The sequence below is a fragment of the Ceratina calcarata genome, unplaced genomic scaffold (assembly GCF_001652005.2).
Source record: "Ceratina calcarata isolate Rehan_Ccalc_2016 unplaced genomic scaffold, ASM165200v1 scaffold422.2, whole genome shotgun sequence".
In the NCBI taxonomy this organism is placed as follows: domain Eukaryota; kingdom Metazoa; phylum Arthropoda; class Insecta; order Hymenoptera; family Apidae; genus Ceratina; species Ceratina calcarata.
The window spans coordinates 280,773-306,671 of NW_017165837.1; the positions used below are offsets into that span (position 1 = coordinate 280,773).

The window sequence follows — 25,899 nt, forward strand, 5'->3', positions numbered from 1 at the left end:
ATGATCCCTGGTAATCTCCTCGTCTCTCCAACCGCGTACCTATTCTACTTCTGGCTCCGCCGCCTATACCTATGCACGAACGAACTTCCTCTCGTGCATTCGCAGCCCGAAATTTGTTTCAGACCTCCCTCGCGTTCGGAGAGTTAAGGCTCGCCCCGATTCATTCAGGCTATTATCCTTAACTGCATCCTAGCAATCACACGAACCATTGTTTCATAGAATCGTTTTACGGTTTTTGGGATTCGCTTTTTACTCGCGCGTTACAACCACGACGCGTTCCGCGGACAAAACTTTCGACGGGCAGGCAGGCAGGCAGGCAGCGGCGTTGCTGAATCGCTTAAAACGTTTCAATCGGGCCGACTGCTACGAATCTTTTGTGCTGTAAAAAAATTTAGTAATTTATGTGCGTATCGCGAAGCGATCGTATAACAGAAACCGGCGCGTGAAGTTTAATTGAACCGTAAATCTCCGTTTATTTCTAGATATTTTTATTCGATGGAATTTATTCAGAGTACGCTTCTGATCGCACGCTGGTTCGAGAGTCTAGATGTAATTTTTACTCGGGCTGCTTAGGTCCAGATGTAGACGCGTTCGAATTTGATAGAATCATTAGCATAATCACGTATCTTCCGAAAGTTGGCGAGATTCTCTTGAGTAATGGTCGACAGCTGTAGATAAATGGTCTTTCCTGAGACCTCGGGACTGTTCGTTCATTCGAACAGCCTATATAGTACCCAGCAGCGCCATTGTAGCGACGAATGGGCGTCGTAAAGAGTTTAACAACGCCGCGTCGAGAACAGAAAGTTTCCCTTAAGACCCTTACGGAATCGTTAACTGCGCGTATTTTAGAGCAGTTCTAAAGACGAGGGGGGCGTGGGGGCGGTCCGTGGAATTGGAATCAGTCCTCGTTGAAAACCGGGTAAGGTTGCGAAGAAAAATATTCAAGTAGCGATGCCGCGATTCGGGACGCTGCGCGTTGATCGCGCGAATTTAAAACCGTTACGAGGTCCTAGCTTAAACGGTGGAGGCCGTTGCCGGGTATCAAGAGGCGGCAGGGAAAAGTGTAGAAGGGAAATGAATATTTATTCAAATGAATGAACGCGAGGATCGTAGCTACTGCAAAGCTGTCCCCCTATAGATAATTCTGGCCTAGGCACCTACCAACAGTCACAGCACTAGGACACATTCGTATTACTTAACTCGGCGATAAACTCACCCCCGAGACCTGTAAACCTCTAACTCCCTCCCGATGGTCCAACCTGCATTTTCGTCGGCATTAAACTATGTGATTAGTCGACTCTGGTACAGACTTCTAAGCTGACCTCCATTATCCTTCGAGTCCATTGAGACCTGTATCGCGTTACGCAGCAAATGTTATTGATTTATTATCTTACTAATTAATGGTAATGCGAAATTTTTTATTCGTCGAACGAAGTATTTAAGATTAGTCTTAAAAACGCGTACAAAGTTTATAATATTCATCATTACTTATTTTATTTTTTTAATTCAAAACATGCATGATTGCACATGAAATCTACTTGTAATACATTTTATCATTTATCAGTACGAAATATCGTGCAATCTCTTATGTACGTATTCTTTTTTTGTACATATCTATATTTTCCCACTTGATCGGGACTCGAATCTGTTAGATCCGTTCAAGTTTCAGCTTCACACGTGAAGATTCACGCGTATCTATCTGGAAACGTGCACGCGCTCGTGTGCAATTCATTAGCGACACCGCGACCCTTCGCGAACCATTGAACAGTCACTATTGAATCAATTGTACGCATTTATTTTGTGACTTAATTGGACCAACGTTGTACGTGAACTCTTTCTCGGTACTTCTGGCTGATCGTTATTTTTATGCTTCCTCCGATTTTTTTACCCTCTTTGTGCATCGTCTCTTTTTTTTTTTTAAATCGTGATAGAATATACGTCTCTCTCTCTCTCTCTCTCTCTCTCTCTCTCGGTGCGTATAAAAAAAAGGCTTGTCCACGGTGGACGTTTTCATGCGCACAAACGACACTCGAAACCAGTCTGGATTTGTCGCGAAGTTGCGACTGTCGTGGATTCCTGAATACCGACACGAGAATTTCGCGGATGTAACGCTGCCGGTAGGTGACTCGTTTGGTGTCGGACAGTATTGCAGGATTCGAACCATCATTTTATCAATTTACGAGAAAAATCCGATTTGCGTTGCGCGTGATGCGAGGTGAGCGTACCGTGGAACGGGACACGATAGAAAACCCGGCTAACGAGTGCTCCATTGTAAATAACTGCTGCTGCTGCTGCCTGCAGGCCCCTCGGAATACTGGCTCGACGTTGATCGCTCGCATCTTTTTCCGAAAAGTTATACGCGTATCATATAACAGAGGAGGAATACGTTGTGTCCAAATATCCCCGCGTTTGTTACATCCTTTAATTAAACAAATATTTCTCTTCCGTTTTGACACGATAATTAGTACGATTTAGTAGTTTGACGACTGTCAGCTTCCACGTTGTTCAGAGTCGGTATTGATAAGAATATATGAACCCAGTTCTCTTCAGAGGAGAATCAGAAGAAATGTCTTGCTATGAACGAGCTATTCGCCAATACGTACAGCAGTCGCATACGTACGTAGAGAATTCGTGGCTATACGCGCTGGTCGGTTCATTACAGAGATGTGCGCGAGACGCTAATGCGACATCAATTATGCGCCAATAACATAACAATACATAACACGTCGCATTGCTTGCATGACAATGCACCGTGACCTGTGCCACCCCCACCGTGATCGCGGGCGATCGGTACCCGCACCCGCATATCCTTCTATTGTACCGTCCTGTGTATAGCTGATTGCCACGCGTAATACTCCGTGTAATTTTGTCACTACGATCGTGCAATTACGTTCGCACGTTAATAGTTTTCCGCTATTGTGCATTGGAAAATTGTCCGCGCGTTTGTGCAAATCGAGTCCGGTATTCGATTGTTCTTGCCAGGATTAGAAAAGCGCGGAGAGATACGCGTCGTTGCTCGTTCCGGCGGAATTATATTATAAAACATTTCGGGGCACGAACGAGCCGAGTCTCCAGTTCGATTTGGATTTTTCGATGTTTTTTGAAGAGGCGGGGTGCAAGGTACAGGACCGATGCACGTGTGTGTACACCTACGCACGTATCATACATGCGAAGCGAAACTGATAACGTCGGTATAACGACGTTACACGTTAGAGCGTGAAAAAGTCATTTGTTTTTGCCGTTTTTTTTTTTTCATCGAGTATTTACGGTGTCCAGGGAAGAACTAGACAGGGCGGAGATGGAAATGAGTCGGTGAAATACGATTTTCGATCACGCCGATCGCGGGTGCGACAAGTGCCCCCCGAGATAGCGGTCACGGGGAAATTGTTTTTCCGTGTTTGCTATCGGGCGATCAGCGCTCGGGTGATTAAATTAAAACGGTTAATCCGATAGCGACAATAAAGTGGCGGGTACCGGGAAATAACATGCGCGATTGCACAACTCTGCAAACCATTAATGCCGTACCCGTTATCGCTGTAACAGAGGCCACGTTTGCAAAAGGTGGAGTGATACCGTCATTATTAGTTATAACCTGTGGCATGACATTCAGCTTTGAGCTTCCCACCGTTAGAAGCTATCACGCGAAACGTTGTACGTATCGCGGTACACGATTTCTCTATTAGCATTTGTGTTCGCGGCCATAAAACTCGTGACAGTTGTGACGTGAAAAATGTTTGACCGGTTCGTCACGTACTGCTACCACCGCGTCTCGTCGCAACGCCGGATAATCTGTTTGCTCTCTATTACTCGTTAAAATTCGGGTCTGTACGTGGAAAAAGCGCGCCTTTAAACAGAGACCCCCGTGATTCGCGTTCGGCTTCTACCCATCGGTATCCGTCAGCTAGTAAAAGATATTGGCGCGAGCCTCATTTATTTTCACACGAGCATCGGTGCCGGTTCGATCGACGGTCTCCTCTCGTTATTCGAACGTACGGTGAACCATTCATTATGTACGGGCTGTCAAATGGCCCTGACCGCGGAGCTGCTAAAAGGTCCCCTCCCGTGTACCAGGTGCAGGGAGCACTCGTTCTCGTCGAGTTTGTGTTACGCTCGCGTTTGCGGTGGTTCGGAGCTGCGGTCGCGATTCGATGCCCATTCAGTCGCCCAGTTTTGGTTTGCTTTGGAAATGACCCAAGCACTCCGAACGAAGTCCCCTGAACCGGAAAGGCAAACCGTCTCCCGCCACATCACCAGCTCAGCAATTCGTAGCTCTGTATCCGCGTGTCGCTCCTGCGCCTCCCTCCTTCCCGTTTTTTTTTTTCTCTCTCTCTCTCTCTCTCTCCGGCTGATTGCGGAACGAGAATCCGACGCGAGTTCCTCACGGTGTGCTTATCCTTTTGGAAATTCACGAGGAAATCATTCACGTTTCTTCAAATATATCTGTACTATCGTACAGGATTCGTTGTCTATTTTTATATGTTGGGAAAGAATTCGATGCTCGTTCACGAAAATTGTACATACGAAGTTTTTAATTCTGTCTCTTACGGAAGGTAGCAGGTGTTGCATTATGAAACCGCTTTTTTTTTATACGACTGTATGCAGTAAGGTTCAGAAAGGGGGTTAACGAGTGCGCATCCTCCGTGCCGTACGGTAAATCACGTGGCTGTTTTAGGAAATCCGGTGAAAAGTATATACACGGTAGAGACGATAGGTATTGGCCGTGTCGGGGGTGACGTAGTTGCAGGTAGTTGGAGGAGAATAGAAAGAGGGTTGGAAGTTGGTGCACCGAGGGTTTGGCACAGCGTTTAGCGTGTACACGCACACGTGCACACAGGCCGACCGAGTGAACAGTACCTTTATGGAAAGTGAAGGATCGGAGTACGCGGTGAGGGAGGGCGACGGGCGGGTGTAGAGGCTGAGGGCAAAAGGGAGGCAGCGGAGGGCATCGGGAAGAGGAAGAGAGAGCTAGGTGTACAGAGAGCGAGGGTTGTTATTGCAGATTGCGTGGAGTGAGGGGCGGGTGCACTCAGCAATGGTACTGAACGAGAACTCCGCTGCCCGACCAGGCCTGCAGTGCAACTGGGTGATGCAGGCCTCTCAATAACGAAAATCTATACGGTTTCATTTGTCGGCCGGGCACGACTTTATTTGCGAACCGTCGAGGAGTTCGGCAGCGAAGCGCGGCGGTTTCGTCGAATCGCCATGCAATACGGCGTAAAATCCAATAATTTTTCAACCAAGAAGAATACCGGAATCCCGGGCTTGATTATGTGCACGTCCTTGTCTCGCGAACAGATATTTCGTATCCGCGTTTTTTAATACTTCTCCACTCGCTGCGATGCAACGCGTTCGTCTCTCTTCTGTTTTGCCAACTATTAATTCGGGATTTTTAATAAGGTGTCTAACACGCAGTTCTAAATGTTCGTCGTCAGCACGTCCCTATCAGAAGTGAATAAACAATCGCGTTACAATTGGATCGTTAGCAGGGCCGTTAATGAACACCAACTGACGTCGCTTGTATTTTATTTAATAGGCGAAATAGCGCTTGCAACGGGTACTCGAATTGTGTTTTGTAACAAACAACAGCGGCTGGGTCACACTCGCAGCAATGGGCTCGTGTAGAAATGTAGGACCGGATTATTGGATGCGACGTGTGTACGCTCGCCGTTACTGCCCTGAAATAAAACAGGCTCGCCAGTAATTAATTAACTAATAGCAACCCGGTGACCAGTCGATCAATGAACATCGCAATTAATAATTGGACGTTACTGTTTCTAACGCATTATGCTTTTTTAATTCACTCGACTGTAACAACGAGAAATCGTGGTCGATGTTCGTACAATTTTTACGGCGCGATTCTTTGGAGGAGGGGAACAAGTTCGCAGCGTAACCAGCGCGTGGACAGTATGCATTCGCGTGCACGGCCGTATACAATGGCGCGGCTCTATGGAAGTAGTAATCGCGCATATACACCCACACGTTAGCCGCCTTTACTGTATTCTATTCGGTTCTATTCGGTGTTTACGGCTGGGGGCATTAACAGAGAAAGAGAGAAGCTCGATGATGGGGAGAGATGGGAAGAGAGAATCGTATTATTGCAACTCGCCCAACGCCGAATCCCCCGCGCTATGCAGCTGCTGCTACAGCAGGATATAACAGACCTACCCAGGCTCGGTTCTAGCTCGAACCAATAAGGTCATTTTTCTCCTGTATAATCCAGCGAACCAGCAAACCGAGTATCCCGTTTGCGCCGAGTTAACGCAGAGTTAATAGCTACCCCATAATGTATCGAACCCTGGAATATTAAGGGATTACGGCGCGGTCACCACCGTTAAGTCACCCTGCCGGCAGATAGACTTTGTCCCACTTTTCGAATTTATGTTACCGACCTATGAGCTACTCGAAAAATCCAGTTTAATAACGAAATCAGTGATTTGAGCCGAAACCGATCGACCTCTTTGGAACTGGCTGTAACCGATTGCCGAGGTCGCGAGGACCCATCGAGTGGAAAATCTTGTTTCCAAGTTCTGCGTTGATCGTACAATTTAGGTAAGACGATTCGCGGATCGTTTTAAACTGTACCGCGGCATTAGACTCTCCGTCGGTGTAACTTGAAGGCGGGAGGGAAGGGTGTTAGCGCGGGAGCAAGGGAGAGAACCCGGGAGGGTGAAATAAGACCGGTTAAGCTAGAAGAGGATAGCGGTCTGGCCAGTCTTGCGGTCTGGTAATGTTGTTTTAAGCGCAGCACTTACCACGGCGACAAATAATCATTAGGCAGAGTTCAGCGGCTTGCTGGCACCACAACCGAGGTGGCTGGTCGCGGCCAGTAATACCTTTTCTACCCCTTGCCTCCGCCGACCTGGAGGATCTCTACCACTCACACAGGTACCCTACCGTCGCGTCCCTAAGCCAGATTATCCTCTGAGGGATTGCCAGAATATATTTTCATCCATATATGTATGTATTTCGAGGTTGCCCTCGGCCCTCAAATATATCGGTCAGGTGGAGGTTCGCCTAGCGTCGAATAGACTCGGCGCCGTAGGACTATACGCGGAAATGATTCCTCGATATCGAACCGAATTAACCGTGTTATTTGTTGCACGGGAATACAATCTCGCGCCCCAATCGATGGTTTCGCTTTGAATCTATTGCAACACATGAGCGGAGGTGCGCCTGTAATTGGGTGCTTGTGCAGTCGTAGTCGCACGTGTTGCAACAATTTTTTTTTTGTTTTTTTTTTTATCCCGCCTAACGGTTCGATGTGTTCAAACGTTTCGTGTTAACGCAAACGTACATACGTGCAGTTAGAGGAACGATAGCAACTCGTGCGAGGCCGCTGTTACGGAGAATCGACGCGCGGGAGTCAAAGTTTTATAAACTGGAATGAACGCAGCGCGAAGTCGAATGTAAACCGATGGATAGTAGTGGAGTCGCGGGGTCAAGGGTTGGAGGTTTATCTTGCCGCAGTTGCGAAGTGATATGGCCTGCCATTGAAGTTGGGCCGGAATGCGGGTGGGTAGAGGGAGCAAAGGGTGACTTGTAGGGTGTTACAAGTCAGGATTCAGAGCAGATTACGTCACTCACCCCCCTCGAGTACCGGGTACTGTTCTGTAGATACCGGTGGCGTCATCCGTATCACCTAGCACGGTGGCAACGCATGAAGCTAACGTTGGACGCCTAAACGACTAGGTGCGAGATTCGAGAGATTCTCAAGTAAAATTCTGAAGTAAAATAGAGGAAACAATCGAGGTATCGTCGAATTTAGCATTTCCGGTTTTATAGAGATATTGCCAGAAATAAGCCGACTATCTTATTCTGCCTCCGCGCACAACGGTTTTATTAATTAATATTCGAGCATCAGATCCGTCCGGCTATGCTCGAACGAGCAAACCGCAATACGAAACCGGATAACACAAAATCGATCTGGAGATGAAAAACTCTTTGTAATTAACGTTCGAGGGATTTCTTTTGTGCTCGGATACAAAAGGTACATCGGTGAAGTTAGGAACATTTATTTCCCTTCGGTAATTGAACCGGTCCGAATTAATATTCGATTTTGCCGCGGGGCTTGATTTACAATTTGAATATTCTACTGAATATTGTAACGAATATCGGTACGGCCAGTAAATTTTTAAGGTGCGGTCGGCGCGCGTGTTCGCAATAATGAAAATAATGAAGGCGCACCTGCAACGTACCTAAAATCGGAACAACCGCCGTAGCACGGTCAAACGCTCAACAGTTCATTTATACATACAGCGGAGCCGGGCACTGCGCACGGGGGNGGGGGGGGGGGGGGGGGGGGGGGGGGGGGGGGGGGGGGGGGGGGGGGGGGGGGGGGGGGGGGGGGGGGGGGGGGGGGGGGGGGGGGGGGGGGGGGGGGGGGGGGGGGGGGGGGGGGGGGGGGGGGGGGGGGGGGGGGGTAGGCAGGGTACTGCCCGGTAGGCGGAACATTTACATTGCATTTAATTGAATTTGTGCGTCGGACCGTTATTTACGCCAACATTTAATTGCGATGTATTCCGCGATATTAATTTTAAAGCGTGGAGAAACACGAATTTTCTTTCCGGGCAAGCGAGCGTGCTCTCGCGCGGAACACCTGTGAAAGTAACGTCCTCGGGTCCCGTCCCCAGTCCTCCGCGCGCTTGTCTATTGTCGATTTACCTGCACTTTTAACGCCTCATGCATTATGCAGGCATCGACTGGTGTAGGTTGTGTAGATCGCGCATCCGTTTAAGAGATGCAGTTGTTGGCGTTAAATTTTGCAAAGAATTTAAACCGATACCGACGGACGCGCGGGCCAGCGCTGGTTCATTTGCATCAATTACTGACCCCCCGAAGTTTCTTCGTTGGCGAATTAGCCGCCGGGGAGCGCGTCGAATGCGAGATAAAAGGAAGAAGAGACGGCGGGACCTATTAAAATAAAGGAGAAAAACAAGTTTCGAGATAGTTGCGTTACGAGCGACGGGGGACGCATAACGATCCGTGGTTGGCGGTCGGCTGAGTTACGTCGCCCGACGGGAAGTTATGCTGCTGCTTATCTTTCGAATTCCACACTCGTCCTGCAGGACGAGTGTTCCACGGTGCTTTTAACTCCGCAGATTCGGAAAAAGGATTAAACGGGCCGCCGCCGCCGCTTCTCCCGACCCAAACGATATCCACCCCCGCCGCGTTCGAATCGCAGATTGACGAGATCCCGCGCCGATTCATTCATGTAACTTTCGAATTCTAAGCGATCCATCGTACCCAACCCACCGGTCTTGATCTGTACGCGAATTTACCTAAAAGATAGTCGAACTGAAATATTGCGCGTTACGTGATCGACGCACTGTTCTCATTGAATAAGAGTGAAACGCATTTTTATTACTTTGAGATTTAAATATTTTATCACAATCGCGGTGTCTGTTTTATGTAACCAGTTTTGCAATGTAAACGCGTGTAATTGTAATTGAACCGAAAGCACGGTGCCTTCGTTACACGGACCGCCGTGATGGGACGGGGAAACAATTTCCTCCTTGTTTAAGAATTGGAAGTTCGGATTTTCTGACCGCCCGGTTCGTGCCTAAACAGTTTGATCGAGTTCATTGATAGAACGCGGGGTCGGAGGGCCGATTAATGGAAGCGGGCTCGGTCCGGTATATACCGTGGAAACGTACGATCGGTGACGCGAAAGGGCGCGGGGGCGGAGGACGCAGGGACGCAATAACATGTTGCCGGGTCCGGCGCATGACGGAGGAGTGGAAAAAACGAAATTAGCGAGCGAATTCCGCGCTGCAGCCTCGTCGCCGGTGACCGTAGCCATGCGGATATTGTTGGACATTCCTCGGCTCGTGCGAATGCGGTCATCTGAATGCCGGACGCGTAAACCACGCCGAATGGTCTCGCGAGTCTGGGTCGTGAGGGCCGAGGAGGAGGGGATGGATGACGGAGGGTCGGGAACAGAGGGAGGTTGTAAAGGGACGCCGAGCACGGGTGGGTTGGTCGGTATATACCAGGCGACGGGGAAGAGGGTCGCGTCGACGTGGAGGAACGAATGGCCAGAAGAGAGTCCGTGGTGCCGCTCGTGGAAAATCTACCCACGGCCGCCGCAGCTATGCAGCTAAATCGCATTCGCGCTATTTTAATTAATCGACGTCGACCCGTTACTCGTGCGAGCACAAGTTTTTCACCGGACGATGCCATCTAACCGGGAACGGTGAACTCGCGTCGCGTCGTTAAATGAATTTAAATTGTCCGCCGGGGATAGCTCGGAGCGCCGATGTACCCGGGGATCGATGATCTAAATACCTGCCACGGCGCCCTCCTATGCAATCGAAAACGATCCTAGATCGAATTATTGTACGTCGCTGAGCGAATCCATTAGCGTCGCGCAGATGTCAGACGGGACGAATCAATTTACGCGTTATTAACGATTATTGCGATTAGCGTGTGCAACCTTATTGTCCGATGAAACGGCACCGAGCCGCGCATCAACGGCGAAGTAGAGAGAACGATGTCTAATCAGGCGGGTTGAACGTTTAACGGAGGCCAAGGTATCGAATGGTTCAATCAGGGTCCAATGATAGAGGTCGGGGTAATTGAACGAAAGCTTTATACGTCATTGTACGTGTGTATAGCGGTGCACGTCCGCCGGCAGTCGAAGGGTTTAATCAAACACAAGTATAGTCGAACCGTCGGCCGGGAGGGATACCACGGTACACCAGATGGGTATGCACGATGCGGGTTGTTGTGTGACGCTATTGAAACCGGCGCTATCGCCGGGACTGTTTCGTTAGCAGGGCAATTGAAAAATACGAGGAGAGAAAGAAGCGTAAAACCCGCGCGTACGACCAGTTTGCGAAGGCGTAAAGAGGATTCAGGTTATGCACGTGCACGTGTTCCTGTCCCTTAACTATCTCCGTTGCGAAACGTAACGCGTGTCCCAAGGATCGTTGTAATAAATCTTGCGTTCAATTCAATTTTAAGATCCCCGACTAAACTGTCTAACGATGGCCATTTCACAATACCTAGCGCAGAGCTTGCAAAACGGTCAAATGCAATTAATTTGTGCATTCGGCTGGAGAATTACTTCTCGAAATGTTTTCGTTTTATCGATAATGACGGGACTAATGTAAGTAGATCAGATCGTCGGGAATTTTCGCGCCGATCGCGTAAATAACGGTTCGCGTAATCTGCCCGAGTCGTACACGGAGATAGGAAAGTGAACGTAATCGGGTACCCTATCGTGTTCGTATTATACACGAGTGCGATATCAAGCGGCTGTCTGACACCGTTTCTGATTACTGTCATAAAAATTTATAGATCCCGGCCGTCTATCGGACATTGCGAGCAGCCGCGCGATACTCGCCGTAATAAAGTGAAAACGACCATCCGAGATTCGCGAAGGAAATAAATCGACGGTCGAGGACTTTGGAGATCGCGCTTTCGTGCCTCCACCGTCACCGGTTAAGCCCGTCGCGTCGGGGGTTACGTATATCGCGAAAGTCTTCTAGAAACGATTCCGTAAGTCGTAAACAACCTTGGAACCTGTCTGCCCCGGATATATGACGTAATATTTTTGTGCGTGACAGATCCGGCAGGCATTCCTACGGCTATCGATCGCATCTACATGCTTCTCACGCAATAGTGTCCTTCCTTCGATCCACTAGGGTTACAGTCGTGAATGTAAGAAAATCGAAACTAGGAAGGTTGATATCCAGTGCCCAGGACTGTGCAGTTCTAGATGCTCAAAAAATCAGAGTACAATGTATACCTCATGGGCTGACGATAAAATGATTTCTGATTACGAACAAACAATTAAATCAGTTCACTGTCGATTAGGAAAAAGAGCTTCTCAGTCCTAATCGACGGCGTATTTTTGAATAAAACGCTTATTTCAATTTAAGCGCAATGTATCTGCGACTTGGCTTATTAAAGGCTATTAGTAATCGTGATAAAGTAATTGCTAATGTTTGTGAAAGTGGATCACTGTTGAAATTGGCGGAGAATTCTCTGCGCGTTTAGAATATTTCGTTGGTTGTTACCGAGACGTTGATAATGGTCGGAAACCGTGGGAAGAGGGGCCGTCGGGGCAACGAGTGGTAGAATGGGCCGGCCACAGGAGAGTAAACAGGAGACGGCTGCCGTCGCGACGGTATATGCCGGTAACAAGATATTGACACTGGCCGATAATGGCTCTTGGGTTGGTTGACGGGCGCACGGGGTTGGTTCGCCGAAAAGAGAAGCAGCAACTTGAGAAAATGGAGCTGAAATTGGTGAGAGGTTTCGTGGAATGGCAGACGAGCCGCGAGGAGATATAATACTTTCCTCTCTCTCTCTCTCTCTCTCTTTTTCTTTTGTTTCTACGAAGATGTTTTTCCGCTCCAAAAATCGTCCCGACCGATCTAAGTGTTGCGTCGTCGACTAACTGGCGACACGTTTCTATGACAGCCGGTGGAGAAAGTTTCTGTCCGTTCATTTATTTTTTTTCCTCTTCTTCTTCTTCTTCTTTCGCTCTTCTTCTGTTCCCTCCTTATTGAACGTCTCGTTAATCGTTCGAGCTTCATCCGCGAACTTATTTCGCAGAAGCGAGCGAACAGCGAAATTTTCTTGTTTTAAAGTCGAGCGGGCACGGAGCGGCGCGGCGGAACACGTCCAAAGTGTCCGTACCCGCTGACACGGAGTAATAGCCAGACATTTTCACCGACCGAAAATTTCTGCGAGCTCGCAGAAATTCTGTCACGGTACACATATATTATCAGATAAAATTACGAACTCTCGACTGTATAACGCGCGTGCCTAATGAATGTGACAAGCAGTTGGTCCGCGTTCAAGATCCTATTCAGTATATTTGAACTTGCGGGGAGTATCGAGTAATTTAGGGTCGCATCTGCCGATCGGGTCGAGATTCGTCTTTGTCTCCGCAACGGACGACGCGTGATTTATACGCAAGGATATTGGCTCCAAGATGGCACTGCATCTACGTGATGAATCGGTGCATCGGCTAATACAATCGATATGAAATTACAAGCTTCCCGATGAGCCATTGCCTTATTACGCTCCAATCGTCTTAGTGGATGAAATTTCTCGCGGGCATGTAATTCCATCGGTATTCTTCGTCGGATTTCGAAATTCCGTCCGAGGAACGGTTATGCCATTGCAAAGTCAAAGAAATTCAACGTATGACGGGTGGGGACCGTTCGCAAAATTTCGATCGTCTTTAAAACAAACGCGTACCAGTCGATTACAAATGTTTCTCCACGGTTCCGCTATCGGACAAACGGATCGGTCGTCGTTCGCCACTCGAACGAGACAATATTGATGTGCGATGAGTTCAAGAGGTCCGTAGGAGGCATCGTGGAGCAAAGTGCTCACCCGTAGGACAAGCGCTCATTCTTTTCTCAAGTGGAGATAAATGTGTTTGGGGTCAATCTCTTTTCGCGGTCGATTCTATCTGACACAAATGCGCATGCAGCATGTAATAAAAAAAACATTCTATTGTTTAAAGATATTACGAATGTGTGTTGAATGCGGTAAAATTGTAGGAGGTTTCCACGTTTTGTCTGATCATAAATTGACTCTCAGTGCATTTTTAATGCCTGCGTTCCGTAAAATGCAATGGCAGACGTTAGTAATAAAAGTAACGTTTAATTAGGTTCAGACGTGTGCGACTCACGGTTTAAATGGAGGTAATTACGCGAGAGTAACAAGAGTTTGTGTGCTTTTGACAGCGGAGAACGCATGAAACAACATCCGTGGGTCTCGCGTTACCCGTCGCTCTTAGTCTCCTCGCGGAACGTCCGACGAAGGGCTGAAATCTGCGCATTTTTCCCGCAAGCAACACGTTCGCGGTTAGGGCACCGCCCTAACACCGCGGGATGTGAAGCGAGTTCCCGTATTTTATGCAGTTTACCGCGAAAGCGACTGCCGCGCGGCTATAAACCGTAATGTATTAGTAGGGAAATGCAAATTGAGCACAAAACCACGGCTCGAAACAATGCTTTTAGTCGTGGATGGGCGCGGGGGATGGGGGGGAAACGGTGTTCGGAGGGCAGGCAGACCCGGGCGCGATGCCGGCTACTTCGTAAATTAACATTAACCCATTATAAATAAACGGTAACTCAAATTAATGCTAATGCCTTCCTCGCATTAAAACCGATATCACTCCGGTCTGTCGGATAATGTTCCCTCTGCTCAGGACCCCGTCCAGACATAATCGTTCGCGGTGAAACGGACGAATCTTCCCTGTTTTCGGGTCAATCGCGCCCGCCAATATTTGCTGCACCAGCGAACGTGAAACGCGAACTACATACGTGCGATGGGATAGGTACGTCAGTGAATGATCGAGGGTGTGAGAATGATATCGAAGGCGCGAGATACGTTATCTGAATTCAAAACTGAGACACTGTAACAATGTTCACTGGCGTTCGATTGTAACCGCTGGCGTATAGAATTGGCGACATACGTGCGCGTTACTGTCGCGTTCGTAGATCTGTTCTCGTACCCGTTTGTCGATATTAAGGTTGGCGTTTAAAAGAAAGCAACATGTGGCTGGCTGCCTTCGCGTACCGAGCATCGTCGACGGGTTTCCTCTAAACTCCGCGCGCGTCTCGTGCCCGTTCCTCGTTTCTATTTCACTCCGAGGTTCGTTTTCCTGCTGGTTTCTTTTTCACCTTTTGTATGCACGAGTCTTCCATAAAGTTCCCGCGGCGCCGTGCCGTTGCTGCTCGTAAATCAGTTACGACAATCCGCGTATCGAATTCCGTATCACGTATTTCGGGAAACCGTTTGACAATAAATATACCCGGAATAAAATATCGTTAACGACGTCTGAAAATTATTTTTTTCTCGTTTACGTCTTAAGCTGTCCGAGTTACCAGCCGTCTCTGTCTCCCTCAGAATTCTTTTCTCTACCAGTTAGCCACCGCGATTCGTTCGTTTTATATCTTGAATTACTGTTCTCATTTCATTTCGTATACGATGCTTTTCTCGCCGTCCCTGTCTATGCCCCGTTCCGTTTAGGTTTATCAGAATGGTCCAGGTTTCACATCTTCTGGCGTTAATCCAGTTTTCGCCAGTCACGAACGCGGCTTCGCACTAGCGTTGTACACGGGCGAGTTTGTCAGTAAAACGAGCGCTATTAAATCCTAACTGCGTTCACGAGAGCGTACAGAGCGGCAATGCGAAGTGAATGCACACATTGAATAAATTAGAGAGAGCTGGATAAACACGCGAGAATCAGCATCAACGTGTCCCGCCTGGAGAACGCGCCCGGTGCCTGCGCCACCCTTTCCTGTACTATCCTTCTGTCATGGTAGTCTGAAGCAACGAGTTTTCCGTTATTGTTACCGGATGAAAACAGGCTAACGCGTTCCACGACTAGTTTCACTCGGTAAAGTTGCTCCGTTACGGAAGTAGAGAATTTTATTCGTGTCGCGTTCGCGATAGTCGGGACCCGAGCTTACCGCGTCAGGATGGGGGTGGCATTTGCGTATTCCGAATCACTATCGCCTATTCTATAGCAAGAATCACGGTTCTGCCGATATTCTTTCGAATAAAACAGTGTCCGTGGCGAACGATCAAACTTTTTCCGACCGATCCCCGCCCCGGTCTGGTCCATCGTCGGAAAAAGTGTTTCCGTCAAAGGAATTCCCATTTCAATGGCGTTCCGCAAACCCCGGGCGAAGTTACGTAAATGAGCAATTAAATCGCGGCGAACCGAGTTAATGGGGAAAACTCGTTCTGATGAATTAGCCAATTTCCCGGACTGACAATCTATGAACGTGTTTTCGTGCATCCTGACGAGACTGTACCTCACGGGTCGGTCCGCAGTATTTAGACCGTGGCCTAAACCGCTCCTCTCTCCAGGCCCTGCGTTGCGAGGCTAGGGTGGTAAAGCAATGTAATTAATAGGGAACACAATGGCTGTCTTGCGGAGGTCGGGACGAATGGGGGTAGTTCTGAACGGAGGTGTGGCAGAGAGACAGAGGCGCAGGAACCGAGTACTGGCGCAAAGGGGGGGGGGAGGTCGTAATACGCTCTGACGGATGCCGGCTGAGAGAGGTCTCCGAGATACTGACTTCTAGGTCACAATAGGGCCCTCTTCTGTATTGTAGACGGTAACACGGGGGTGCAACCCTTCGCGCGAGAATGTCAGAACGACGGCGGCCAGGTAGGATCGTCCCTCCGTGCGCGCCGTCGCTGTCGCCGCGCCGGGAGTCTTATTTCATGACGGAAGCATCGTCCACATTTTTCTCTGTCCCTCGTTCGGCTCCTTTTATTTGCGGCACGGCTCTTTATTCCCCGCCCGTAACACCAACTTTCATTTCAGCCTCTCTTCCCTCCTTGTGCTTTCTTAATTTAGGTCTGGTAACAAAATACCTTAAAGCATTTTCACAATATTGATCCTCCAGCCTCCTCTTGCCCCTTTTAGTTTGGTAACTTTGTATGCACTTTCATTAAAACGCGGGACGCGAATTTAATGAACGGTCGAGTGAAACGGCCGGGAGCTCCCCTGGATTCTTCTCCTTCTTCTTCTTCTTCTTCTTTTTTTTTTATAATTGTGTGACTTACATTTCTATCGCGTTATTCCTGTAAATACGCGTCCTCTCTCTACTTGGCAGTAACAATTGTTATGCTAAATATTACCATTATGCTCGGCGCAGTATCCTTGAAAACCGTGGCTTCTATCATTTTCATGCAAATTCGATGTAAGACCTAAAGTATACCCCATCGTGCCTCGGTCGTTCGCTCGAAGATGGCCTAAAGCATTATTCTCGGCCGGAATTAACGAGGAGGAACCGATATAACCATCCGTGACGAAACAACAGGATGCTCCGCTAACGGCACCTAATGGTAATTCTAAACGCGGCCCGACCTTTCTCTGCGGTTGTTGTTCCAAGTCTCAGGGCAGCGTGTTCCGTTGGAAGACGAATGTGTTACGATGTGCACGAACCTTAGTTGTTGCATCTCTTCGCGTCCCTGAGGGCCGCTGCCAGACGGAAGCGTAGCAGAGGGTAGCAAAGCATGCACGGCTGAGCACGGATAAATGATTCAGAGTTTTGGAAACGTGAAAAGTGGAGTAACTCGTATGTATATACGTATGTAGAATGGCATAAGCGGATAGGTAGAAGACCGGCTTGTAACCAAGCCAGTGTTTCCTATTTGAGTCATCCTATTTTTTGCTGCCTCAAATCTTATTAAATCGTGAAATGAAAACTGGACAGTTTTCGTCTGCAGAGTTTCTTCGGGGTCGAGCATTTGACTGATGTAATGACTTTTCGCGACGGGTCAGTCACTTATTTTTTGAACGCGGGAATATTTTTCGTAAATCAGATAGTCTGGACTTCAATTACGTGCCAGACGTTGACATCCCCTCTAAATGTTGCCAAATGCGAAATTAATAAGCGATACTCTCTCGTTGACAGCCACGACCTGTAACTTCCAATTGTGTCCTATTGACTGTGCATAGGCAAAATCTAAACGAGTAACATAACTGTTATACTAGATATAATATCCGAGAAACTTTTGATCTCACAGCGTTTAAAGTTTTAGTTGGAAAGCTTAGAACGTTTCGCGTCTGTTAAACTTTCTAATTAAAGAATCTTCGTTACGATCGATTTTATTTATTCTCAAAGCATGATACTTCTCGCTTCTAATATAAGTCAGGATAGAGGCTTGTACTCAAGGTTTACCGAAGTTGCTACTGCTGTTGTTCGCTATCTAGATTGCGCGTTGCCGTGCAAGCTCTTGCGAAATGTTCGGAGTTCGGCGTAGGAATAGGTAAGGAGGAGCGATCGGAAATTAGAAAGCACGCGGCGAGAGTTTTGAATGCCGGAATTTCGAAATGTTCCAACTTACCCGTACGAAAGAATCTGAAACTCGTTTCAAGCTACTCAGTTCTGTTTTTCATTACATATAGACAGAGGTCGAGTGCAAAATGTGTTATCTGATGATCGTAGCAGAACTGAGAACAGTTCACTAGTAATAGATCAGTTTATAATTAAAAGTGCAACTACATGTTATATTTAACAATAAATTTGATTCGAAATTAATCGTACGCGAAACCTTAATAAGGGATTTTGCATTTCAACGAGTATATTATGCACACGTAATTATACCCTATAAGTGCATTCTCGTTTCCAATTATAGGTCTACTGTAATTATATGTGCATAGGCAACCGTAATTTAATTTCTGATTTAATTATAAACAGCATCAGCCAAATTGATTGCTCGCTGTAAATAAGAAGATAAAGTTGTTGGTATAATAATTATGGTTCTGATTACTGTCGAAACTTTACGCTGACCCAGTAACCGATCATTTTTCGAGAAATTTTGTACTCGTTGTTATGCTCAAATACAATACGTGTAGACGGTTCTATTTTTTTTCGGATAGAAACGAAGTTAATTGATTGGTAGTTGGCCGCCCGATCACCATGTCATCAAGAATACATAAATATTTGTCGTTTGGGCGCGGCATACAGAAGCGTTCTGTTAACGTAACCGCCATATTGCGGGTGTATGGTTATCAAAGCACGCGAATACTGCGCGTAGCCACGGTGGTTTTGTTCAAACAATTTTCAAATGTCCAAGTGTGTGCATTGGTGAAATGACCAATGACAAATTTATACCGCGGTCCTTTCTCTCGCAGAGGAGGGAGCTCGGTCATCGAGAAATTGGTAATATCGATTCGTCTTTTGTCGCGTAAAATACAAATGATTTTAAAAAATCGTACAAAGTATAGTTTTCAGTTTTCTAGAATTGCTTCCTTTTAACGTCATAAGAAATTTTCTTGACGAATGCATGAAAACGTGAAATTTCCAACGGGATTTGAATTCGACGGGCACATGTCGCATGTGTCTTCAAGACATCATCATGCATCATTTTTAACTAATCGGTATTACTTGATAACAAAGATATACATCGCGAGAAATCGAGGTTCGTACGGAGACTGGGGGGTAACACGTGGAGAAAAGTGAATTAAGGACATTCGACCAGTCGTAAATCGGCGACTCGGTCCTCTTAACGGAATTACCGGCGGTAAATCAACATGCGAAGAAAAAACCGAGAGGCGACAGAAGAAATGCGTGCTCTCGCTGCAAAGGTGCCACTCGTCTTAACGAAAAGGCCGCGCGCAAAACAATACCGTAAAAGCTCTCACCGGAATTGTAACAAGAATAGACGAATAGACCCGTTCGACGCTTTAATCCTATTAGTCCCAATCTACTGAGAAAGGTATCTTACAAATTAGATTGATATCACGGTCTACGGGAACGGAGATCGTTGCATATTCATTTCTGTTACTGTGCAAAATCACCAAATGTCATGTTACAATAATAAGTGACGTCGAAACAGATTTACAGCAACAACCATTGAATTATAGAGTTTAGAAAATTAAGAAATGCATATGAAATCAATGAAACTGGGCGCGGCATAATATAATCTGAATAAATAACTTCTTATCTGCGTGAAATCTCGAATTTAAAGTTCTCCCGTTATCCGACGTCGTATCGCATTAGCATATGAATATAATGCCGCGGCGCGAGGGTTTAAACTGTTTCTAATAACAGTGAACATATGCGTGAGAGCAAGCAGAGCGACGAAGCGACAAATAATTTTCGGGATGTCGGAGGCGGGTAGCATCTTGCCGCATCTGCTTGCTAATTCTCGGTGCTAATCCGGCAAATCCCATGGCACCCTCGTGCATTAAAGTCGGCCTTAGATGAGAGTCGGGATGGTACCTCGGTACGGAGGACCGAGCGAGGAGTATAGCGCCAGTGAACGGGGGGAGTGTGAGTGCGCGGCGTACGCGCGAACGAGAGCAAGGGGTCAGAATCAGAGGGGGATGGGGGGGCGGGGTAGTAGGTGGGCAGGAGGATACGCAAGAGATGGTTGTGGCAGTGCTGCTGCTACTTGGCGATGAGGCTAATATGCATGCGCTCGACCCGGCCAAAGTTCACTTAGATCGCATTGCATTGCATTACGTGGCATTACAATGGTGCTCCATCCCGAAGAAGGAAAGAAAGGAACATAGAGAGAGGGAGAGAGGGAGAGAGATCGGCAAAGAGGTCAAAACGGAAACCGCACGGTTACGTTATTCTCTCTCTCTTCCTTGAGAGTCTCTCCGCGTGATTCTCTGACCTTTCGTCCTCTCGCTGTATCCGCTAGTCTCGGCTCCTTTTCCCCTCCCAGTCGAGGCAGAGGCAACACATGCTTAATAATTTACGCGGCACAAGTGGCCTGGAACTTTACCGTGAGTTATATCATACTTGCGCATACATTCTTGTATACGTGGACACGAGTCTGTTGCGGAACGAGCCGCATACACGGCAGCCCGCTCGCAGGAAGAAACTGGCCGATACTCGCGATACATACCGGCATACATGTACGCTCTCGGGCCAAGGGTATCGAGGTAAGAGCATCCTCCGTGCGTGAATTATTGCTGGTAGGGTTTCTAGGACATGCGCGTCAGATACCGGTGGGTTATATTTTTTGGGTATGTTTCCTGGGTAAATGGCAAGGGATGCAGTTCAGGGGATACGAGATGGTTCTCGAACATCGATCTGCTCGAAAATATGCGGCGTGATAGTGACAAGAATGAACCCGTGCTAATATAAATCTTGCACGGTTGCGGTTTTACTCTTTTTTGTTTGCTAGTCTTACGTCGGTGTATCTAGCAATAACGAAGAAGATTGTTAACAGCGGGTCTGGCTAGTTGGTACAGTTCGCATTCTTCGGAACCCGTTGAAATATTTCTTGTCACGGAGTTAACGATACGAGAGTGCCCCTCCTCCTCCTCCCCCCCATACAAGGAAACTAGCGACGGGGAAAGAAAAGCGTGATTAATTCTGTCGGGGAGTAGTTTCTCCTGAAAAACGACTCGATTGCCGTTCGGCCATCTCGAAACCCTATATTCAGAAACTGTTTTCTTAGTACCGATTTTTCTGCGATCGTCCGTGTAAAACCGCGGGTAACCGGAGTGCGCGTGTACGTAAGAATGGAAACTCATTTCTATCCCGTATCTAGAAGCTCGTTTGTATTTCTTGCCATCCTTCTAATGTTATCCATGGTCGATACCCTGCTTTTCATGGATCACGTTTTGTAGTTTCGTCCTTCGACGAGAAATTCGTATACTTTCGGGCAATTTCCTCTGGCCATAAATCACGTCGACGTCGTCGAGTTCATCTCCCGCACTCCGACCTTTGCCGAAACACCGTTCTCATCTCCTTTCTTCTTTCCTTTAAAAACGAAATATGAATTACATGGAGAATCGCGTTATCCGCGTTCCATCGACGGGAAATAACAATTAATTCATCGGAGCTTCGCGGTGACGTTTAAACGGGAAGACGATGCAAATAAAAGACACTCTAATTCTCTAATCGTGTAATGCACAATTTTCGCGTGTCACGGAGTAGGTTTTCTTGCGGCTGCATTATTAAAACACAGCCGGTGTTTTTCTCATCAAGGGACACGAGAGCATGGCGAAATATTAGCCAGAGGAATTTCTCTATCGCGGTTCGCTGTGAATGCAACGTATAAACAAGACGATGCTTTACATTCTGTAAAACTAGGAGAACTCGGCTCTCTTCAGTCTCGGAACAAAGGGCATTTTGTCAGTTTGGTAGGAATGTGCAAACGTAATACTTACGCGGCAGTCCTGGCGCACGCTGCACTTTTCCACGGCACACCAGGGTGTATTTCTTTCTATCCTTAACCTACATTAACATTGTGGACCGCGCGTCTTTCCATAGGATCGGTCGATAAAACGCAAAACTGAGCGCGTATGTATGTCGAAATTAAATTTCCTGATACGTATGCACGCCGTTGTTTCTTATATCGTCGCCAACAGATCTTCTCCTGTGAAAAATTACAGCAGATAATATCGCGCCAAGGTTACGAAACACGACTTCTTTAAAACAGTTCTAAAGGACAAACAATTTTACACAATCAACGTTTTTAATCAGAATTTCCTATTGATTAATATTAAATAATAGTCGTTTTCAAAATTCGATCACGAAGCGATGTACGTGTAAAATTTTGGAGTTCAGAAATCGCTGAGACTAGGGTGTCCTGTGGGATGACGTGTGCGTGTACGCACAGCTGTTTAATTGTGTGCACACACGTGCGGCGGCCAAGTATGATGCGATCGAGTATCGCACGAGGCGATGACTCAGCTCACCAAGCCCCTAGAGTGGCTACCCACTACATCGGATACCCCCCTTGCAGTACACACTCGCAAAACTGCATCGAAACACATTGCTTAGATTTCTTCCATGTTTCGCCTGTTTATATTATTTTTACGTATAATTAATTAAATTCTCTTCTAATCTTATTTCGAACGACATAGAATTTATATTTATATACTGAACACTGGAAATTTATCATGAATTTATAAGAGCTAGGAGGGAAGAGAAAAGGTCACTCCTCTGAGAGTGTAAAATATTCGAGATGACGCGTTTAATTTAAAATGTTCGAGGCTATTTGCAGTTCGCCGGCGGAAACGAGTTTAAGGCAACTATCCACAGCGCGACACGGCGTAGGGTGTAACGTTGTTTTGCGAAATCCAATTTCCACGCGAATTCGGGTGAATGGGGCAGCAGAGGTTAAGGACGATCCATGGAAATGGTCGACGCGGAGGCTGCCGTTGGCTAGGCTAATAAGAGGGCGCAAAGACGCCCTCGTGCCCGGCAAAGACTCGATAAGGGTGGTGCACCCCTCGTATATTGAGATAGGGTGACGTCGTTGGGGTGGCTCGTAGGAGGGGAAGGGTGCGTGTAATTTCCCGGTGGACGATGGCGTCAGGACGCGTGGTGCGGATCAAGCTGAGGGTCGTTCAACCACCAGTATTGTTTAGTGTCTCGTGCGCTGTGTCGTAGTCCTGTTCTCCTCGTGATCGTGAACGTGCTGTGCTTGTGATCGTTTAGCTTAAGATTCGTTTCCTATTTTTGTACAAAACAGTTCGCCCGTAGAGCACAAAGACTTTCGCTGTTACGGAAAGTAGCGCGGTTAAAGGATTTTGTTTTATCGTCATCAGATAGTTTCGAGTTGTTCGAGTAGACTGGGTAGTTGGTAAGGAAGTCGTTAAGTTATCAGGATAAAAAGTTTGAATCGCATTTAACGTGGTATTATACGAAAATTAATACGATACGAGACTTGGGAAATAATTGATTAAGTTACCAGTTGTGTTCACCTCGTCAACGAAGTGGTATTTGTCTGGTGAAAGTGCGGTATCGTGATCGGCGTCTATCTAAGTGTTACTGTTAATCATTCTCCACGTTGCACTCATATTTATAGGTGTAGAATTATTTAACCGGCGTGTAAATCGGTGTTTAGAATATTCACCTGTGACCGGAGAACTTTTCTATAATATCCTTACCTGAGGACTATCCGAGCAACTGGTGTTCATGCACACGCGGCCGCGGACATTACTCAGCAAGCGCATTTATCGATTTGAGCCGGCGGTTCGATAAGCATCGTATCGAGTCGCTACTTGTACAATTGTAAAACGTGTAACCGTTAGTAATCGGCACGAGTGCAGGCGCACGGACATCGCGTATCCCCCGATCGGTCATACGCGAGCATTAAAGACCACGCGACGATCACCATCGTGTACCCATCGCGATCACGAACGACGTGGCACGCACTTAATTTGCCCGTACGGAAGATATTTTTTTCAAAGGTCTCTCTCTCTCTCTCTCTCTCTCTCTCCTAATACGTTTCGAAAGCCATTCATCGTTGCGTGCGAGCGGCATCGTCCACTACCACTTCCACCGGCTTCCTTTATTTCACCCTCTTTCTCGTTAAGTATTCGCTTTCCCGTGCACGAGCCGCATTAGCCGCTTCCCACCCCACCCACGCTCTTCCTATCTTGCTCCTTCTTCCCTCTCAGTCCTGTCACCCTTCCCCACGTCACTCTGTTTTCCGTTCCAACGAAGATTACGCTATCGTGTATTTTTTATCGAGCTCCTGATTAAAACCGGACCTCCTGGCTGCTCCTCCTCTTCCACTACTCTCGCCCTCATCCCCTTTACTCGTCCTACCGACCTCTCCCTGCCACCTCGCTATTCGTCGGGACTCCGCTTTCGGCAAATAACGCCTCCGTTTCACGCTCTCGCCACCGCAACAACCACCCCGCGCCCCCGTTCGGTACCCGGTCGGTTACCCCCGGTGACGACAGTTAACGAGCACCTTCGTGAAGCCGCCGCCCGACCCCCGCCTCACGTGTCAACTGCCCACTGACTTTACCAGCGCCGCCGGTCGTGGTTTATGCGCGACGCGATAAGTAATCGCGAAGCCCTTTTTTTTATACTCGGAAACACGTGCTGGACGCGATCGATCCGCGCCGCGAGACAGGGTCCAAGGTCGTCGACACATACGAATACGAGTTTTGACGCGCGCGGACACGGGAGAGGGTGAGTGTGTCACAAGGCGGACTATAGCTGCTGCGCGCGGAGATGTTGATACCGGTCTCGTCGTCGCCATCCTCCAGCAACGGAGACGGCGCCATCAAACTGTTCATCGGGCAGATACCGCGTCACCTCGAGGAGGACGCGTTACGACCGATGTTCGAGGAATTCGGGAAAATTTATGAGTTTACCGTGCTGAAGGACAAGTACACCGGGATGCACAAGGGTGAGTGAAGAAAAGGGTTATCGTCCGGTTCGGCAGGATTTTATTTCAATTTCTGGAAACGAATCGAGAATTATTTCTGTCCGTATTTGCCTGCTTCACATTTGGTGAAACGGGCAGGTGTAACAATAGCGCGATGCAAAACCAACGGCCGTAAATACCATTGCAATAATAACTATCGATAACTTGCGCCGACTCGCGATCCATTTCATACGTTCGACTAAGATAAGCGCGAAACGAAGCACTTTCGTTTGATAGCGAACCTGCGCGTTCGTCGATGGCAGGACGGGAGAGGAACTGGGCGGTTGGTAGGTGGGCGATGTGTATCGCAGTGGAGAACGGCGCCCGTCGCATTGTACGGAGGACGGACGACGCATTATACGTCGTATCGTCGGCGTGGTAGCTTTCGAAACGCGACTGAGAGATTAATCAGGATTTATTCTTTTGTCTCTCACGCGACGCGATGTATGGCGTGGCATCTCTCTGGCCGAGGATAGGGGGGACGCGTGCAGGAGGAGGTGATCGCGAGTGCGAGAAGGAAGGGGCGCTCGCGGTGGAGTTGAAAGAGGGAGAAAAAGGAGAAAAGGGTTGGTAGGCGATGCGCAGGGGGGGCGGGGGCGGGGGCGGGGGCGCAGAAGAGCGGACTAAGCCGGTGAAACAATAAATTTCGCGGGCATTCACGTCGATCGCCGAGAGGATGAGCCGACGTCGACGATCGACGGCCTTTGTTGGCCGGCCGTAAGCCTCCCTATCCACCCTCGGTAACCTCTCCTTCTCACCCCGAAAAGGGGGTGGGTCGGGCGAGGTGAGCGATCTCTTCCCTTCCTCGAACATCGCGGTGCACCAGACGCCGGCAAACCTGATACAATGGAACAACGTTCACGACCGTTTCGTGCCGTTTCCGCGGCGGAAACTCCCCCGGAAACGGGGACTTTAACACTGACGTCACCGGTCACCGGTCACCGGTCGCCACCAGCAACCTCTTTTCACAGCGGCAAGGTATCTAATGCCTCCACTCGATCCCGACCGCTCGAATTACGACGGGGTCGGTTATGCGATACCTTTTCCGTATAAGCGAAGAGAGGGATGCTCAAGGGGCGAGAGCTGCAGGCGACCGAGAAGGAAGTTCTGGTGACGCGCAGCCTGTGTGCTTCGGGATTTTATAAAGGCATTTGGAAAAATGAGACAATGTTCGGGGAGCTGTGCGGATTGTCTTCATGAATTGTGCATCAGTCGGAGAAGCCTGCGGCTTGGACCGATTTTATTCGGAATTTCGGCGCATCGACGGTATCCCCG

The 25,899-nt window shown here is 48.0% G+C and overlaps 2 protein-coding genes across 2 annotated transcripts in view; both read left to right on the forward strand.

Annotated features, from left to right (window-relative positions):
- The window catches only part of bru3 (CUGBP Elav-like family member bruno 3), a 547,126-nt gene that overhangs the window by 10,986 nt on the left and 510,241 nt on the right, over window positions 1-25,899 (forward strand). The gene's annotated exons all lie outside the window — the stretch shown is intronic.
- On the forward strand, window positions 24,429-25,824 carry LOC108626596 (CUGBP Elav-like family member 5). Its single transcript, XM_018027334.1, has 2 exons — window positions 24,429-24,606; window positions 25,679-25,824. The coding sequence occupies exons 1-2, from the start codon at window positions 24,429-24,431 to the stop codon at window positions 25,822-25,824; spliced, it is 324 nt and encodes a 107-aa protein (XP_017882823.1).

Bases quoted from the DNA above. Each gene is read 5' to 3' on its own strand.
- LOC108626596 (XM_018027334.1), top strand. From the start codon at position 24,429: ATGTTGATACCGGTCTCGTCGTCGCCATCCTCCAGCAACGGAGACGGC. The intron at 24,607-25,678 runs GTGAGTGAAGAA...TTTCCGTATAAG, and splicing joins GTACACCGGGATGCACAAGG to CGAAGAGAGGGATGCTCAAG.